General features: G+C 58.5%; 1 protein-coding gene across 4 annotated transcripts in view; it reads left to right on the top strand.

The window, feature by feature from the left end:
• Window positions 1–17,891, top strand: part of RAMP1 (receptor activity modifying protein 1) — a 46,937-nt gene that overhangs the window by 9,454 nt on the left and 19,592 nt on the right. For all 4 annotated transcript variants that reach the window (XM_045034683.1, XM_023259915.2, XM_045034681.1 and 1 more), the window contains exon 2: window positions 8,193–8,331. In XM_045034683.1, coding sequence (XP_044890618.1) covers window positions 8,193–8,331 — 139 coding nt within the window. The remainder of the gene's footprint in view (window positions 1–8,192; window positions 8,332–17,891) is intronic.

A 17,891-nucleotide genomic window follows, 5' to 3' on the forward strand; every position in this document is an offset into this window, starting at 1 on the left:
GGCTGCACCACTCCTGGGCTGTGTGACTCTGGGCAGGTCTCTTAACCTCTCTGAGCCCCCACTGTCTCCATCTGTTAAGAAAACCTGCCGTACTGGTTATTTGCAAGGATTAACTAGACCGATGCCTGTAGAGGGCTTAGGACAGGACTTGGCCACTTGAGGCGTGGTTGTCACCGCCCTGGGCGGGCGTCCCCAGCGTGCAGCCGTCCCCAGCGTGAGCCGTGGGAGGAGAAGCACTTCTGGAAGTGGTGCGTAACGGACCTAGAGCCGGGCCTTCTTTCTACCCATGATGCCCAGCTTGCTTCAAAAAAAATACAGATGGTGGCTCTTGGCGGAGACACAGATATCCTCAGGCACCCAAATGTGACATGGTATCGTGTCCCCCAGCACCAGCACCCTCTACAAGAGGTGAAAGCAACAGTATTTAAAAGGAGAGACGAGAAGACCATCTCCTAAGACCCAAGCCACTCTGAGCTTTCTAGAAGCCAGAAGAGGCCTGAGAAGGGAAGCGGGCCGTCACCGGCGAGGAGTGCGAGGTGTCCCCAGCGCATTCACACCTTCGCTTTCCGTGCCGTCAGCCCCCAAGCTCCCCAGAAGCCGCTGCAGGTGGACACCGTGTTCGGGGAGGTGCAGGCCCCGAGCTCCTGCATTCGGCTCAGGACCGGGTCCTCCTGGCAGCCGCCCCGGGGTCAGAGGAGGGCTGTGCACTGGGCAGCCAGGAAGGGATGGCTCCCGGGGCCTTGACGCCCGAGTAGGGAGTTTTTACTGGACACACGAGAGGTTTAACCTCTTTTTCGGTGGGTTGTCATCTTGGTTTTTGTTTTCATTTGTCAGAATAGGCTGACAGATGAGGGCAGCGTGTTCAAACCGAGTTCCGAGTACGTCATTCCCTGGGGCACTCGGTGACAGGCCAGGCATGTAGCGTCCTGGGGATTTGGCTCCCGAGGGGGTATCCTGGGGAAGTGGGTGGCTCTCCCTGCTGACACCACTGTAGCGGGGGCCTGCGGAGTGAGGATCTTCCCGATGGTGATTAGAAGATCTGGAAAGAGCAAAGAGGTAACATTTTACCAATCGTATGTTTTTGTGGGATTTTTAAAGTGTTTTTTAAGTTTATTCGTTTATTTTGAGAGAGAGAGAGAGAGAGAGAGAGCAAGTGAGCAAGCAGGGGAGGGACGGAGAGAGAATCCCAAGCAGGCTCTACGTCGTCAGCATGGAGCCTGACCTGGGGCTCGATCCGATCTCACAAACCGTGAGATCATGACCTGAGCCGAGATCCAGAGTGGGACACTTAACTGAGCCACCCGGGCACCCCTGCACTTATTATTTTTAAACAGTTGCACTGAGGTGCAACTGACCTAGAATAAACAGAATATGTTTGAAGTGCACAATTTGGAAGGTTTGGACATACGTGTATACCTGTGTGTGGACTCAAGACAGTGAGCCCCTGAAAGTGTCCTGGCCCCTCCCAGTCTCCCCCTCCTGCGCCTCCCATGTCCTTCCCCATCATCACCCCTATAGGCCACTGGGTTCAGGCCTCCAGTGTCCTGTGGGTTGCTAAGGGAGGCTCGTGTCGAAAACCCCACCAAGGTGGGCTGTTCATTTTGAAGTGGGATCGCTTCCATGAAAACACGTCCTCTGGAAAGCATTAGCCCACCTGGTGCAGGAGGTTCCCATTTCACAGACAGAGAAACTGAGGCCCAAGAGGTGAAGAAGCCTGCCCGGGCCCCAAGCGAGGCCTCCTCTATCTGGGGTCTCTGGAGGCTCGCAGGCTGCACTCCCCCTTCCCCCACTCACGGGCACCTCTGGGGGGTCTGTACTTCAGCCTCCAGCCGGGTCACCCTGCAGGAAGGCCTCCCTGCAGCTGCCCCTCCCCCAGCCCACCCCCCCCACCCTTCACCCCACCCGCCCCCCAACTGCAGCTCTGGAGGACGGTGTGGGCTCTCGGGTTCTCCCTCTGCAAATAGGAAATCAGCCAGAGCAGGATGGGCCCTTCCTGCCAGATCCGCAGGCACAGACCAGGGACCCGTAAAACGGGACATATCGGGTTCACATCCTGGGCCCCTTGTGTCTCATTGGAAAACCTGATATTAAAGGTCTCTCAGTGCACCTGTCCTGCAGCCCTGAAGCCCAGGGTCCCCCAGGGAGCCCGGCCTCCCTGTCTTTCCGGCCCCCGGTCACCTTGCCTGAGGGTCCCGCTGCCCTTGTGTGGCCACCATTGCTGCTCAGGTCAGGGGCGTGTGGAGAGAGGGAGCTCGTTCTTGGAATTCTCCCTAAAAGGACACCTAATTCTTGACGAACGCACGTGCCAGGGAAGGCTGCTGTCCTGACACGCCGAGGACGGAATGCTATCTGCTCACGGCCTCCGCACACGGCCTTTTAAAGACAGAGTTACGAGTGATTTCGTTCGCAACCACACAGGAACAGAACCCATCTGGCCCCAAACAGCGGGGTTTAAAACTTCTGGCAGTTTTAGTCAGTTTTAAAACGGTGAAGTACTCTCTCTCCAAGGAAAGAAACCCCGTGAGACTTGTTTAAGAAAAAGGGGTGCCTGGGTGGCTCAGTGGGTCAAGCGTCCTGACTCGGCTCAGGTTTGTGGGTTCGAGCCTCCTGTCGGGCTCTGCGCTGACAGCACGGAGCCTGCTTGGGATCCTCTCTCTCTCTCTCTCTCTCTCTCTCTCTCTCTCTCTCTCTCTTTCTTTTTCTCTCTCAAAATAAATAAATAAACATTAAAAGAGAGAAGAAGAACGAAAAACACCTCAAACCAGGCACCTGGGCGGCTCAGTCAGTGCAGCCCCTCCGTCCTGTTAGTGTCTCTGTCCCCGATTCCTCGGGTGCTCCCAGGAGCCCCCTGGGGTTTCTGTCACCCGTGGCCAAGCGTCCTGACCGAGAAGCACGTTCATCTTTGCCCTGAATCTGACCCTTCCCGCACAGGAGGGAGCCCACGATGGAAGCGCCCTGGCTCCCCTCTCACACAGAACACCCGCTGACCCTCTGGTCAGCCAATGTCACTGTCCCAATGACAGAGGACAGATGTTAACGTGCACGCACATCAGAGAGGGTGGGAGAGGCGGGGCAGCAGATACTGTTCTGAGAAAACAGAGCTGCTCCAGCCCCCAAATGAGGCTGAGGAAGTGGCCAGGGGAACGGCTGGGGACAGCTGGGACCTCTCGGAGGAGGAGGCCACAGCCACGGACAGGCCACGCTTGGGGAAAGGCGTCTGTTCCCAGTGGAGAGATAGGCAGGGTGCTGGGGGCAGCGAGGGCTGGGGACAGAGGGGTGACTCTTGGAATGAGGCTGGATGGGCAGCTTGGAATTCCTTCCAGAAGCCGGTGTCCTAGCACCCCTGAGCTCCCTGTGAGCCCCCAGCACCTCTATGTCCATGGCCGGTGGGCTTTCTCGGGGGTACCCTCGCCGTGCTTGCGTGGGATCCATGGGGCACCCACTGGGGCTGTTGGGAAGTGTCAGGAACAGAGGGGTGGGGGGCTCCTGAGGGCAGGATTCCTGAGGGCTCCCAGAGAGCCCCAGTGACATGCTGTGGCCTCCCGGCCTCCACTGCCATGTGCCCTGGCGGGGCGGGGGGGCCCTCCTTCCCAGAGCATCGAGGGAGGCCTGGCCTGGCCCACACGTGGGTCCTGTCCTCTGGAGACCCTCCAAGGAGTTTTCCCCATGTGCCATCCTTTTACCCCCACCCTGCCCGCCGGCCTTACTCCCCAGCTTCTCTGGCTAACACCCCAGGAGCCTGCCGGGGTGTCCTGCCCACCCTGGTGAGACCCTGCCCGTGGGACGCCCTCCAGGAAGCGGGCACTGGGATGGCCGCGGCTCAGACTTCTGCTGCCTGGCCTCCCCTCTACCTCTGCCTTCGTGGGGTTTGTTGTGTGTTTTGTTTGGGTTTAATTTTTCTTTCGCTGCTCTGGAATGTCGCTTTGTCAGCTTTGACCCACTCTATGATGTGTGCAGCCTGGGGCCTGTCACGTAATTAGTTCAGTGGCTGAGTTCTCTCTCCCACGCCCGTCTCACGTTCTGGAGGAATCGGTGGGGGCTCGGGGGTCTTCAGATAAACCCTCTGAAAGAGTGTGGAGCCCGTGGACGCCGCTGGGGGCTCCTTGCTGTATCTCTTCCTGGGACCCACAGGGTATCAGTCCCCTCTGACCACAGTCCTCCCCTGACCCTGAGTCTCTGACTCTGCAGGGGCACGTTGTGTGTGGGTGCACACTTGTGGCTGGACGCCTGTCCCCTTCCCGAGAGCTCTCGTTGCCTTGAGGGGATAGCTCTTGCCCACTTTGAGACATCCTGGCCTCTCTTCCAGGAGCACAGGCCCTGACCAGCCTCCCAGTACCTGGGACTCTGGGAGGGCCAGGGGAGGTCACACCCGAGGGGACTTCAGGGCATTGCTGTCAGTGCTCCCAGGTGGCCTCCACGGCTGGCCTGCCCTCCAGCTCCTCAGTGTCAGTCTCCTCTTCACTCATGTCTAAGGCTGCCAGTCAGCTCTGTTACCTTACCCAAGACTGTTCTTTACCTCTTCCTCTCCCAGTTTGACACCTTACTCTGTGAGCCAGCTGTCACCTCTGCCCAGGGCTTCAGCTTCCCATTCAACACTCCATTCTAGCACAGCTGTGGGCCGGGTCCTATCTATCCACCTACCCACCCATCCATCTATCCGTTCATCCATCCACCACCCACCCACCCATCCATCCATCCACCCACCCACCTGTCCATCCACCCACCCCATCCATCTACCCACCCATCTGTCCATCCAGTCGTCCATCTATGCACCCACCCACCCATGCATCCATCCATCCATCCATCCATCCATTCAACTGTCTATCCACCCACCCACCCATCCACTCACCACCTGTCCATCCATCCACCCAACTAGCTTCCCACCCATCTGTCCATCCAATCATCCATCTATGCACCCACCCACCCATGCATCCATTCATCTATCTACCCATCCATCCATCCATGCACCCATCCATTCATCCATCCATCTATCCACCACCCATCCATCCATCCGTCCATCCATCCATCCACCCAGCCAGTCATTCATCTATCTACCCACTCATCCATCCACCCACCCACCCACCTGTCCATCCACCCACTCCATCCATCTACCCACCCATCTGTCCGTCCAATCATCCACCCATCCACCCACTCATCCATCCATCCACCCACCCATCCATTCGTCCATCTATCCATCCATCCATCCAACTGTATATCCACCCACCCATCCACTCACCACCTGTCCATCCACCCACCCATCTAGCTTCCCACCCATCTGTCCATCCAATCATCCATCTATGCACCCACCCACCCACCCATGCATCCATCCATCCATCCATCCATCCATCCATCCATCCATCCATCCAACCATTCATCCATCCATCCACCCTCCCAGCCATATGTCCATCCATCCAACCAATCATCCACTCATCCATCCACCCACCTGTTCATCCACCCACCCACCCATCCATCCATCTACCCACCCATCCATCCACCCCTCCATCCACCCACCCATCCATTCATCTGTTCATCCACCACCCACCCACCCACCCATCCATCTACCCACCCATCCACCCACCCATCTGTCCATCCAATCATCCATCTATCCACCCACCCATCCATTCGTCCATACATCCATCCATTCAACTGTCTGTCCACCCACCCACCCACCCATCCACTCACCACCTGTCCATCCACCCACCCCATCCATCTACTCACTCATCTGTTCATCCAGTCATCCATCCATCCACCCACCCATCCATTCGTCCATCTATCCATCCATCCATTCAACTGTCTGTCCACCCACCCAGCCACCCAGCCACTCACCACCTGTCCATCCATCCACCCATCTAGCTTCCCACCCATCTGTCCATCCAATCATCCATCTATGCACCTACCCACCTACCCATGCATCCATTCATCTATCCACCCACTCATCCATCCATCCACCCTCCCAGCCATATGTCCATCCATCCAACCAGTCATCCACTCATCCATCCACCCACCCATCCACCCATTCGTCTGTCTACCCACCCATGTACCCACCAGGAACACCCATCCAGGAACTCTCCATTGAGCCCCCTGAAGCTGCAGTCTGAAATGGCACTTCACAGCCTGCTGTCATGACCCCCATCTATGACCCCCAACACCTCTCTTCATCTTCTGCCCTCTCCCCCAGGTCTGCAGTGAAAGAGAGGTCAGGCCTCGACTATATTGCCCAGCTTCCTGCCTAGTCCCCAACACCTTGGGACTGGGCATTAGCTGAGTTCAGTCAAACCTACACCTCTTCTGGTGCTGGGTCCTTAGGCCTGCTTCTGAGCCCCAAAGCCTCAGTTTCCCGTCTAGTAAGTTGATGATCACAGTAGGACCTGCCTCCAAGATATCTGTGGGTGTGAAGAGCTTGGGCAGTGCTGTGCATTGTAGAGGCCAGAGGACCGTTTCCTTTGCATTTTATTCTTGGAAAGACGGAGGCAGAGGGGGCAGGTGTCTGAGGGGCCGTGGGGCGAGCCCACTCAAGTACACACCCCCTTCTAGGCCATGTTTCAGAGTCAGGGACCCCAGAACTCCATACCCAGTGTACCTGCCCTGAGGGCTGCTGGCCTCTCCTCGGGTGGGCTCTTCCTCCCACCTGCGGCCTTATGGGCTGCAAGGGTCAGCTGAGTGTCCACACGTGTCCATGAGGCCCAGCAAGGAGTCCAAGAATTCCTAGTACAACCCTGGCTTCCCAGCTGCGGTCTCCATCCAGGGATTTGGCAAAGCCGTGATGGTAGGGGTGGGGCTGGGGTGCCCTGTGGGCAGAGGGCCAACATTGCCTGGGGGGCAGTAGGTGGGCTGGGCCTCAAAGAGGGAATGTGAAGGACCTCCCACCCTGGCCCTGCACTGTTCCCTAGGGAGGCGGAGAAAGCAGATGTCCAGCGTGGAGAGGAAGAGGAGGGAGGCCTAGGGGTGGGGACCCGGGGGACAGTCTTCCCCACCTGCCCAGCAGCCACCAGAGCCAGTTGTGGGCTTAGGGGGGACGAGGGAATTTTGATCTGGGCAGTGCATTCCCTTAACTTTTTACTTTCGAGCTCATATTTATTAAGCGGGAGGGTAAAACACATTTCACGTCACAGTTTGTCAGCCTGGTTTGTAACTGGTAAGCATCCAGACATAGGGGATGGGAGCAGGGAGCTCCTTGCAGCCAGTAGGCTGTTCCTAGGGCCAAGGGCTGCAGCCTGGACCCCACATTCTGGCCCACGTAGGCCAGAGGCCTGGTGGCATTGAGGGGAGGAGCCTGTGTCTGGTCCTGGGGTCCTCAGTTAGCACATGTATGAAGTGGGGGTGTGGGGAACTGCATCAGGGGTTGGTGCGAGGGATGGAGTGGTGCATGAGCATCAGACCCAGGCCCGGTGCTGCTTGTGACGGTCAGTCCTGGCCTCATCCCCAGGGAGCACTGGGAGGCGCTGTCAGACCCACTGTCAGCAGGCAGGGACCTTGCTGGGTTCTGCGGTGATGGATGAGCCACAGGCTCCCTCTCCAGGGATTATGTGGAAGTGGGTTCTGGGATGGGTGTTCAGGGAAGACAGGGGAGGATGTGGGGGGGAGAGGCAGGGGAGGGTATGGGGGGGAGGCAGGGGAGGGTGTGCAGTGTGTGGGGGGAGGCAGGGGAGGGTGTGCGGTGTGGAGGGGAGGCAGGTGAGGGTGAGGGGGAAGGCAGGGAACCTAGGACCTGGAACATGGAACCTAGTTCCCTCAGTCCCCGTGGTCAGCTGAGGGGGAGGGGGAGGCAGGGAGGGGGAGGGGGAAGGCATGGGAGGGTATGGGGGGAGGGGGAGGCAGGGGAGGGTGTGCAGGAAGGCAGGGGAGGGTCTTCGGTGGGGGGGGAGGCAGGGGAGGGTGTGCAGGGAAGGCAGGGGAGGGTGTGTGGTGGGGGGGAGACAGGGGAACGTGAGGGAGAAGGCAGGGGAGGGTGTGCGGTGGAGGGGGGAGACAGGAGGGTGAGGGGGAAGGCAGGGGAGGGTATGGGGGGTAGGCAGGGGAGGGTGTGCAGGGAAGGCAAGGGAGGGTATGGGGGGGGTAGGCAGGGGAGGGTGTGCAGGGAAGGCAGGGGAGGGTGTGCGGTGGGGGGGAGGCGGGGGAGGGTGTGCAGGGAAGGCAGGGGAGGGTGGGTGGGTCCCAGAGAGGCTGACAGTCCCCTGGGCCCTTCGTTGCAGTGCATCACCTCCTCATGGCCACGGCCTGCCAGGACGCCAACTCTGGCGCTCTCCTCCGGGACCTCTGCCTCACCCAGTTCCAGGTGGACATGGAGGCCATCGGGAAGACGCTGTGGTGCGACTGGGGCGAGACCGTCAAGTGAGTGTCGTGTGGCCCCTGGCGGGAGGGACGTGGCTGGGGTGGGAGCCACAGGGTCTGGTGCAAGGAGCCCGCTCGCGGCCGCGGTGAGGGGTTCTTCGCCAAAGTCTGTGGTGGCAGAATGTGGCCGTGGGCGAAGGAGGGCGCCAGCGATAAGCGAGTGGGGGCGGGAGGAGGCCATGTCCACAATGACCCGGGGCCAGGACGGATGGTGGGCCTTGTACGGGGGGAGCTCCGGGAGGGAGGGTTCCGTCTGGGCCATGTCTAGCTGAGACGCTCGTGGCCCATCCACGTGCAGGCGTGCGGGGGACAGCAGAGAGCACCGTCTAGTGGCCGGGGGCTGAGTCTCGGTGGCAGGAGCCCCAGCTTGCACGGATGGCTCCGCTGGTTCCCTCGGTCCCCGTGGTCAGGCTGAGGCTGTTATTGCCACCCTGTTTGGGGCTCCGAGCTTCATCAACCTTTCATGACCTGTGAACTGCCACCAAAGACAGCTGGCACTGAACCCCTTCCCCTTTGTGACTTCAGTTTTTCTGCCAAAGGGCCCTTCTTCCCGCCTCGCTGGGTGTATCCAGGGCCCCAGGCATTCCTCAGTGGGGTCGGGGGCTCTCCCCACCCGGGGCCCAGGCTCTTGGTGTTCTGGACCGGGAGCCAGAACTTGAGCATGATGGAGGAGGCAGGTGCTAGTATCAGAACAGCCTGTGCTTTAGGCTAATTGGTCTTCTGCCTCAGCAGAGAGATTTGTGTTTAAATTAAAGATGGCACGTTAATACAATCCAGGGAGGACACAGTGGGGTCCCCAAAGAAAAGCAGTCTCCCCGCTTATCTTGAGTAAGTGACCACGGATTGGTGCGGATGGCCCGCACACGGGTGGCCCAGCAGCCGACGGGGTAACGCCAGTGGTGTTCCCAAAGAAGCAGGGGTGACGTGGTCTTAGAAATGGGAGCCACCACAGGCAGTCCCCAGTAGCGCTCTGGATACAGACGGGAGTAACGATCAGTCAGGCCAAAGAACGTTTTCCATCTTTCGAGCCGCGGGGTAAAACAAAAAGGGAATAGAGGCGGGGCTGAGGGCGACGTTGCTAGGACATTTTGTTTTAAGTTTGTTTATTTATTTATTTTGCGATAGAGAGCAAACAGGGAAGGGGCAGAGAGAGAGAGAAAGAGAGAGAGAGAGAGAGGGAGAGAGAGAGTCCCAAGCAGGCTCCACACTGTCAGCACACAGCCCAACACAGGGCTCGAATTCACAGACTGTGAATGAGCTGAGATCAAGATCAAGCTGAGATCTGAGCTGAGATCAAGAGTCGGACGCTTAACCGACGGAGCCGTCCGGGCGCCCCAGGACATTCTTTTATTTAAAAAGAAAATCAAGATATTTGAGGGAGCTGGAAGCAGAAGCCCTCATGGGAACGGTATGTCAGCACGTCAGCTGAGGCCTGCCGGCCCGGGTCTGCGGTCCGCAAGATAAGAGCCTGGAGAGAGGTCCGAGTCCTAGTCCCTGGAACCTAGTACACACAACGTCACATGGCCAAGAGGAAGTAGATTACAGATGCAACTAAGGTTGCTGAGCAGGTGACTTTGAGTGGGGAGATTATCCCGGATGATCCGGGTGGGTCCGAGGGGCCTTAAATGGTCCCAGCGAGGCCTTTGGAGCAACATCAGACTGGCTTTTGTGTCCCTCTGACACACCCTCCTGCCCATCCTTCTTTGAGCACCTCCTTACTTTCTGGCACCCCAAGATTTTCCAGGATCATCGTATACGTTTTCTGCCCCCTTCCCCACTCCCCAGAAGCAGCGGTTTCTGCAAGGAAGCCCTGGTTTCTTTTATTAAAGAATGTTGTTTAGAGATGCCTGGGGGGCTCAGTCGGTTGAGCGTCCAACTTCGGCTCGGGTCATGATCTCACGGTTTGTGAGTTCGAGCCCCGTGTCGGGCTCTGTGCCGACAGCTCAGAGCCTGGAGCCGGCTTCGGGTTCTGTCTCATTCTCTCTCTGCCCCTCCCCGATTTGTGCTCTGTCTTTCAAAAATAAATAAATGTGAAAAAAAAATGTCGTTTAGGGGCGCCTGGGTGGCTCAGGCAGTTAAGCATCAACTTCAGCTCAGGTCATGATCTCACAGTCAGTGGGTTTGAGCCCGCGTCGGGCTCTGTGCTGACAGCTCGGAGCCTGGAGCCTGCTTCGGATTCTGTGTCTCCCTCTCTCTCTGCCCCTCCCCCACTCATGCTCTGTCTCTGTCTCCAAAAATAATAAATAAAAACATTAAAAAAAGGTTTAAAAAAAAACCCAAACTATGGAACTTGTTAAAAAGAAAAAAGAATGTCGTTTAGAAGCCAAGATACACACACACACACACACACACACACACACACACACACACACACACTCTCTCTCTCTCTCTCTCTCTCTCTCTCTCTCTCTCATGTCAGGAATTCACGTGTAACCAGGGAGACCTTACAAGCCCTGAGAGAAAACATGGGTGAGGTCTCCTGGAGCCTCCGTCAGGGGGAGGCTGAATAACAACGATATTTGTATATTGTTACTGTAATAACAGTATTGATTTCAAGGAATCGGTTTATGGTTTATGCGACTGGGGAGGGGGGAGGGTCTGGCAAGTCCAAAATCTGCAGGACAGGCCAGCACAGCTGATGCTGTAGCCCGGGGGGGGGGGGGGGGGGGGGGGGGCAGAGTTTCTTTTTTTTTTTTTTTTTTTTAATTTTTTTTTTCAATGTTTATTTATTCTTGGGACAGAGAGAGACAGAGCATGAATGGGGGAGGGGCAGAGAGAGAGGGAGACACAGAATCGGAAACAGGCTCCAGGCTCTGAGCCATCAGCCCAGAGCCTGACACGGGGCTCGAACTCACAGACCGCGAGATCGTGACCTGGCTGAAGTCGGATGCTTAACCGACTGCGCCACCCAGGTGCCCCGACAGAGTTTCTTAACTTGCCCCAACGTAAGGCCTTTCAACTGACCGGATGAGGCCCCCCCACATTATCAGGGATGACTTCCCTTCCTTAAAGCCAACGCATGGGAAGCAGGTCTCCAAAATTCCCCAGCAATGCCCAGATTGGTGTGAGATTGAATAACCGGGGGGTGTCGCCCGGCCAGGCTGACACAAAACCGACCGTCACACTGTGCTTTGTGTCACAGCTGTTCTCAAAGGTGGGTTCAGAGAAGCGTCATCTCCCCTCATCCAGACTCTGGCCCATTACGCCCACCCACCGCCACCCACTCCCCGTGGGCGACCAGTCTCTCTCGTCTCTGTGTCTTCCTTGTATTTCTTTTGCACAGGTCAGCCGGTGTACGAATTTTTCTCTCGCATCCTTTCTTACGTGGAGTGTATTTTACTATAGATATTCTTTTTGCACCTTGGTTTTGTTTCCTTTTTTTTTTTTTAACCTAACAGCGTATACTGGAAATTAATTCTTACCAGTGCATGGAGAACTCCCTCACTCATTTTTATAGCTGGATAATATTTTGAGAGAGAGGGCGTGCATGCACGAGTTGGGGAGGGGCAGACAGAGAGGGAGAGAGAGAATCCCAAGCAGACTCTGCACTGTCAGCACAGAGCCCGACGCGGGGCTCGAACTCATGAACCGTGAGATGGTGACCTGGGCCGAGAGCGAGAGTCAGACACTCAACCGACGAAGCTGCCCGGGCACCCCACCTCGCCTCATCTTCCAAGCACTTTCCTGTGGACAGGCGTTTGGTGTCCCCGGGATTTTCCGATTTCAGTTAGTGTGGAAGGGCACAGTCTTGAGCACCTGCACCTTCTTGCTGCTGGAGCTGTACCTCCAGGGTGGCCGCCTGGCATCAGAACCACGGGGTCCGAGGCGAGAGCACGTTTTGGGAGGCACTGCCTGTGTCCCCCCAGAGGGGCTGCCGCCTCGGCGTCCCCGCTGGCGGTGTGTGAGGGAGCTTCCCCGCCACCGGCCGGCGCCCTGCATGGTCAGGCCTGCGTCCTCACCATCCGATCCGCGAGAGACGCTGTCGCCTTCCTCCAGCGACGAGTTCACCTTCTGGAGGTTTAAGGGCCGTTCATCGATCTTTTCTGTGAATGCTTGTTCGTGTCCTTTCCCAGTTTCTGGTCCTTTGTAAAGAATTATTTTATTTTATTAAATGGATTTACTTTTAAGTAGACTCTATGCCCAGCATGGGGCTCAAACTCACGACCCCGAGACCAAGAGTCGCAGGTCCACCGGCTGAGCCAGCCGGGCGCCCCTGAAGAGTTCTCTATGTTGGAAGAGACATTAGGACCGTTGTCTGCAACACACGTGAGATGTATTCCCCCTCCTGTTAGCTGTCTTCTGACTCTGTTTCCCGTGTTGCTGCTGCCCCGTCATCTTGTTTCCACCCAGCTGTGTGCGTCAGTGTTTTATCACCCCTGGGTCTGAGTCACGGCTGGAAAGCCTTTCCCCACACTGAGGTTCGAGAGGAGTCCCCCATGTTTTCTCTTCGGTCGCTAAGCCATCTGGACTGTATTCTGCGGCGAACCACAAGCAAATTCTGTCTTTCTCCAGATGAGCTGCCCAGTTGTCCTGTTTATTCGTGAGCCCGTCTTTGCCCCCAGTGAGTGGAGATGCCACTTTGTTCTATGTAATGCCCCTCTACGCTTTGCACCTTCATAAACAGTCCGTGTCAAGCCTTCTTCCTGTTGCCTGCCTGTACGACATCAGTTTCTTCTCCAGAACCGCCAGTGGGACCTCGCTGCCTACCGACTGCTCACTTACCACATTGTTACAGCTAGTGTTTGTTAAGCACCTACTGTGTGCTGGGCGCCGTGTTAATCGGTTAACACGTGTCGTCTCATGGAAGTAAGCGGCAGCCGCGGGAGGGCAGAACACTTGTAATCCCCTCTGTCTGCCCAGGGTCACAGCTGGCAAGGTCTCTTGGGGTCCAGAGTCTCAGCTCTTGACTCTCCCCAGGGGCACGAGATGACTCCCTCCTGGTTCTCAAGGGTGGTGTGGCGATGCTCTGTCTTCACAGAAGTGGGCGGGGGGAGCGGGTGAATGACGGCCTTTCGTGGCCATCTGAGCTCCTGCCAACATCCAGGGGCCTGGTGAGGTCCGTCTGCAGTGGGATACCAAGTCTGGTTCCCGAGCCAAGGGCAGACTTTCCAGAGTCCCCTGGAGCCGCAGAGGTCTGGGGCAGGCAGGCTTGTCCAAATGATTGGGTGGAGATGAGAGGAAGGACCCAGAGAGAAGACCAGGCATGGCCGGGAGTGGGAGAGCTGCATGTACGGGCCGGAGAGCCATCAGCATGAAGGAACACAGTGGCCAGCAGACGAGCAGGACCCCGAGGTGGCGGGCCCACAGGCGGAGAGCCAGATAACAGGCTGGTCCCAGGGAATTCTCCCGGCCTAGGCTGGAGGGCGTCAGGCCAGGCAGGTGTGGGACAAAGGGGCAGGTGCTGGGAAAGGCCCCGCCCTCAGCCAAGGGCATCTTGAGGGATGAAAGCGGCAGAACCGGGCAGTCGCTGGGTCTGGGATCCAGGCCCAGCCTAAAGCTGGGGGTGGACACCCCTAAAGTCAGGAGGCCAGAGGTCCCCAGTGCCTGCTGCCTGAGGTCACGGCTGCCGTAGCAACTGGGCTGGGCCCGCAGGTGACTGTGATCCGGCAGAGGGAAGTTCTGGATTCTACTCTGAAGTCAGGATTTAAAACAGCTGCGTGTCCGAGGACACGTGCCTTCCCACCAGGTGACAAATGCGAGAGAGGCAGGCTTCCCCAGCATGCACGGTCTAGAGAGACGTGGAGAAGGTCCCCTGCGGGCACACGGGGGGGCGGCTCGTGCTGGCTGGCGCTCTGGCTCCCAGGCTCCCAGCTCCACCTCAACCCTGCTTCACTTAGGACCTTAGATGGAAACACTGGGTTATTTCCAAAGTACTTCTCAGCAGCACTGTGCCTCTTGGCTCAGAGATAGAAACTTCTTAAGAAAAAGCGAAGGGCTCACAAGAGCACTCAGGCCACACTCCAATAAGAGGACAGTGACCTGCTGTGGAATTGTGGGTCTGCTTTGTTTCAGCATGGAGCTGACCCTGGGACCAGGGCTGTCCAGCATGGTTCTGCACGTAAATGGGTCCATGACCCCGGACGCCAACCCCCGCTCCTCCAGTGGGAGCTTGGCTTGGGGCTGCTCCTGAGTCCTTTGTTTGGAGATGCTCGAGATTTTTCAGGCTCCCCTGGTGTCTGACCTGTCCCCGCACCAGGCCCACTCAGGGCAGACGGGCTCCGCAGGGCGAGCCCAGCCCATGATTCCCAGGGGCCAGCTCATTAAACTGCAGGCCTGGTCTGCCAGTGGAAATGTAATTTAGAGCATTAACTGGGAAGATAATCTAATTTGGGGAGCTACAGAGAACATGGGAAAATGTGTCATCAGAAACTCTCATTTCCAGAGAGGTTCCTGTGGGTTTTGGGGAGGGAGAGAAAAGAGCGGAACAGAGAAGGAGAAGAATCTCCAACATGAGGAACTCAAGTAGAAACTGGTTGGTTTTAAAGTCCCCGCATGTGGGATTTCCGCCCCCCCACCCCCCCAAGACAAAAGCTGCTGGTGGCTTTGGGAGGCCGGGAGCCCTGTCCGCTGCCCCCCTTGGGCTCTGAGGCATCACGGTGTTCACAGGAAAGATGTCAGAGAAACAGGTGTAGCACCTTCCATGATCTTTCATCAGAGAACCAACCTGACCCTCATACCCGTCCAGGCGCCCCTCCTGTGCCTGCCCTGAAGCATGTGGATTTATAAATGCCATCTGGGTCGCCTCCCTGGGGAATCCCTCCCTGCCGTGCTGACCCTGCGCTGGGCACAGAGGGCCCACGGGCCAGTTCCGAGGAGGGGTCCCCAGCCCTGCCAAGTGGGGAGTGGCCCGCTGTGTTAAGCAAAGGACACAGAATAAATGTGTCCCCGGCCAGTGCTGGGGATTCTGCCATGGGCACCCCGCCTAGGGACTCCAGTCCTCGGACAGGGCCCTTGACCCACCGCGGGGTCTCTCCCAGGGCGGCCGCCATTCCCTCTGTGCCTCTGGAACAAAGGGCCTTCTTTGCGGCTCCCTTAAGATCGCCGAGGCAGGAAATTCTTCAGGACTCAGCAGTGATATCAGGACAGCTGCTTTAGTTTTGAATTGCAACAGGAACTGAAAGGGAGGCATCTTTCTGAAATCACGGAGGTCTCTCTGGGGCAGTGGCTGGCGTCCTCCGAGGGATTCTGGTTGCGCTCGGCCCCTCTCGCCGAGGCCGGGATGGGCCATGCCCCGGGCGCTCGGCAGGCCGTTCTCCAGAACCTGCGTCCCACCCACTGGGGCTCCATCCAGCTCCCGGGGCCCCGTCCAGTTCCCGGGGCCCCGTCCAGTTCCCTCGGGGGTCTGTGGGGCTGCGCACCTGCCCTGGCCCCCAGAGGCCCCGGCACAGGTGCCCATCCCCCACCCCTCTGGCCGCCTGGGTGGGGGGAGTCCTTCAGGTGTCTCCAGAGCACACGCTCACAGCCCCCAGCCCGGGCGCTGGAATCCTGACTTCCGGAGGCCTGCGTGGCCCGGCTCGCCCTGCAGAGGCTGGTTCTGCCGAGGCCCTGCCTCCTGCTGCCCGGCCGGGCCTCAGCCGGGCAAGAGGTGCAGACACAGCTTTCCAGGGTGCACTTGGGCGAGGGTGTGTGCCGTGGTCCGTCACAGCTGTCCGCACCTCTGAGCTGCTTGCCGGGTACCTTCCCCTCCAGTCTTCTTGGTGCCCAGCCGTGGAGGGTGGGACGTTCTCGTGTTGCTGGTGTCAGCAGCAGAAGGGAAGGACCAAGGACCCCCTGCCCAAGCTGGGCCCGGAGCTCCCAGCAGCCACCCCTGGAATTTGTTAGGCCAAGGCTGTGACAGGGAGGCATGATGGGACTCAGAGTTTGCCGGGTGGGCAGAAGTAAGGGGGGGAACCCTTTTTGTCCACCCTGTTCAAAGACAGCTCCTCAGGCCCCCATCTAGGTGGGCATCTTAGCAGAGCTGCTGGGGGCGGGGGGGAATACCGTATGCACCACCATGACCCCACAGCAGCAACAAGGGGGCCTTTCTGGGGGCGGGGGAGGGAGGCAGAGGCCTGCCAGGCCCTTCTACCCTGTGTCAGGCGCTCAGCCGCGGCTGACCTGGAGGAGCAGACGGAGGGCCGGGCCAGTGGGACCAGTGCTGTGGGAGCAGGGTGTGCTGGAGAGGGAAGGATTTGTCTTGGGCTTTGTGCGCCCAGATCTGTGCCCATAGAGGAGCAAGGTAAGGGGGTGGAAAGGTCTGGAAATCCACTGTCCTCCACCACAACCCCAGAGCCAGCCCTGGGCAGGCAGATGCGGGAGAGGAGTCATAAGGACACGAAGTGTCATAGGGACACGCTTGGGGGAGATCCTCAGGTGGCTTGCAGCCCCACCGTGTCCCAGCTGCATCATCTCCCGGCAGCCAGAGGAATTGTCTTCACTTGGGGGGGCGGGGAGCCCTCACGGACAGCGGCAGCATTTCGGTCCGGAGCTGCCTTAACCGTGTGCCTGCCGCGTGGAGGGTTCTCGTGATGGTGTCAGAGGGCCTGTGCCTGTCCACCTGTTGGCCTGGAGGTTTGGGGGAGTGGGAAAGAGGAACCCCACTTCCTGCTTGAGAAAGCTCCTGGAAAAATGTGTCTGCAGAGGCCACAAGCCAATCCCCCTTGTGGTGGTGGGAAGCCAGAAGCTTCCGCTGGCCACGCCCAGAGGCCACGGCACGGTCCTCAGCTTCCCTTCATGTCCACTGCCCGAGTCCTTCTGGCCCCGGGAGAGGGCACAGATGCTTCCCCAGACACGTGTCTGGGATGAAGTCAGGCCTGTGTGTCAGTGTGAAAGGTCAGCGGCCGGGCGACACTAAGCAGATCCTGGCTGTGAGCGGAGCGGGCAGGTGGGACGTGTCCTGGTGACTGGGACTTGTGGCCATATCCCTTCCACCCCCGCCTCCGCCTTGGACACGCTGCTGTGACTCCCCGCTTCCCCACGGCCAGGAAAACCCCAGACACATCCAGGCTGTGCAGACAGGAGTCTGCTGTCCGGGGCCGGGGGGCCAGGCTCGCTCACACAGGGCTCCCCAGAGCCGGCTCACAGGCGGCCCCCCCAGGGCCAGCTACACTGAGGGGCAGGGAGCGTGTGGTGAGAGTGATGAGAGGTAAGGGTGCAGCACAGTGGGTGTCACAGCAGATGTCCCCTCCTACTGCTGACCCTCAGCCCAGTGCTCACCCTGCCCCCAGGGTCTCCCAGGACCCAGCCATTCATCAGTCATTGTGTTGGTGGGCATCTTTGGAGCACGCTTGGGGCCAGCGACTCTCAGACCACTGTGGGGGCCTCTGGGGAGCTGTGGCACCAGGCGGCAGCCCTCCTTCTCCGAGCAGATTTTGAGGACAACCTCCCCCAGGGCTCACAGGACTTCAGCCCTGGACGCTTATGCACAGGGTGCCCCGTGGCTCCCACTCTGGGAAAGGTGCCTCTTAGGTCTGAGTTCCCTCTTCTCCCAGCTAAAAAACGGAGGACTCACTTTCTTAAAAATACACCCCTTTGGGGGTACCTGGGTGGCAGTCAGTGGAGCCTCTGACTTTGGCTCAGGT

The sequence above is a fragment of the Felis catus genome, chromosome C1 (assembly GCF_018350175.1).
Source record: "Felis catus isolate Fca126 chromosome C1, F.catus_Fca126_mat1.0, whole genome shotgun sequence".
Taxonomy (NCBI): domain Eukaryota; kingdom Metazoa; phylum Chordata; class Mammalia; order Carnivora; family Felidae; genus Felis; species Felis catus.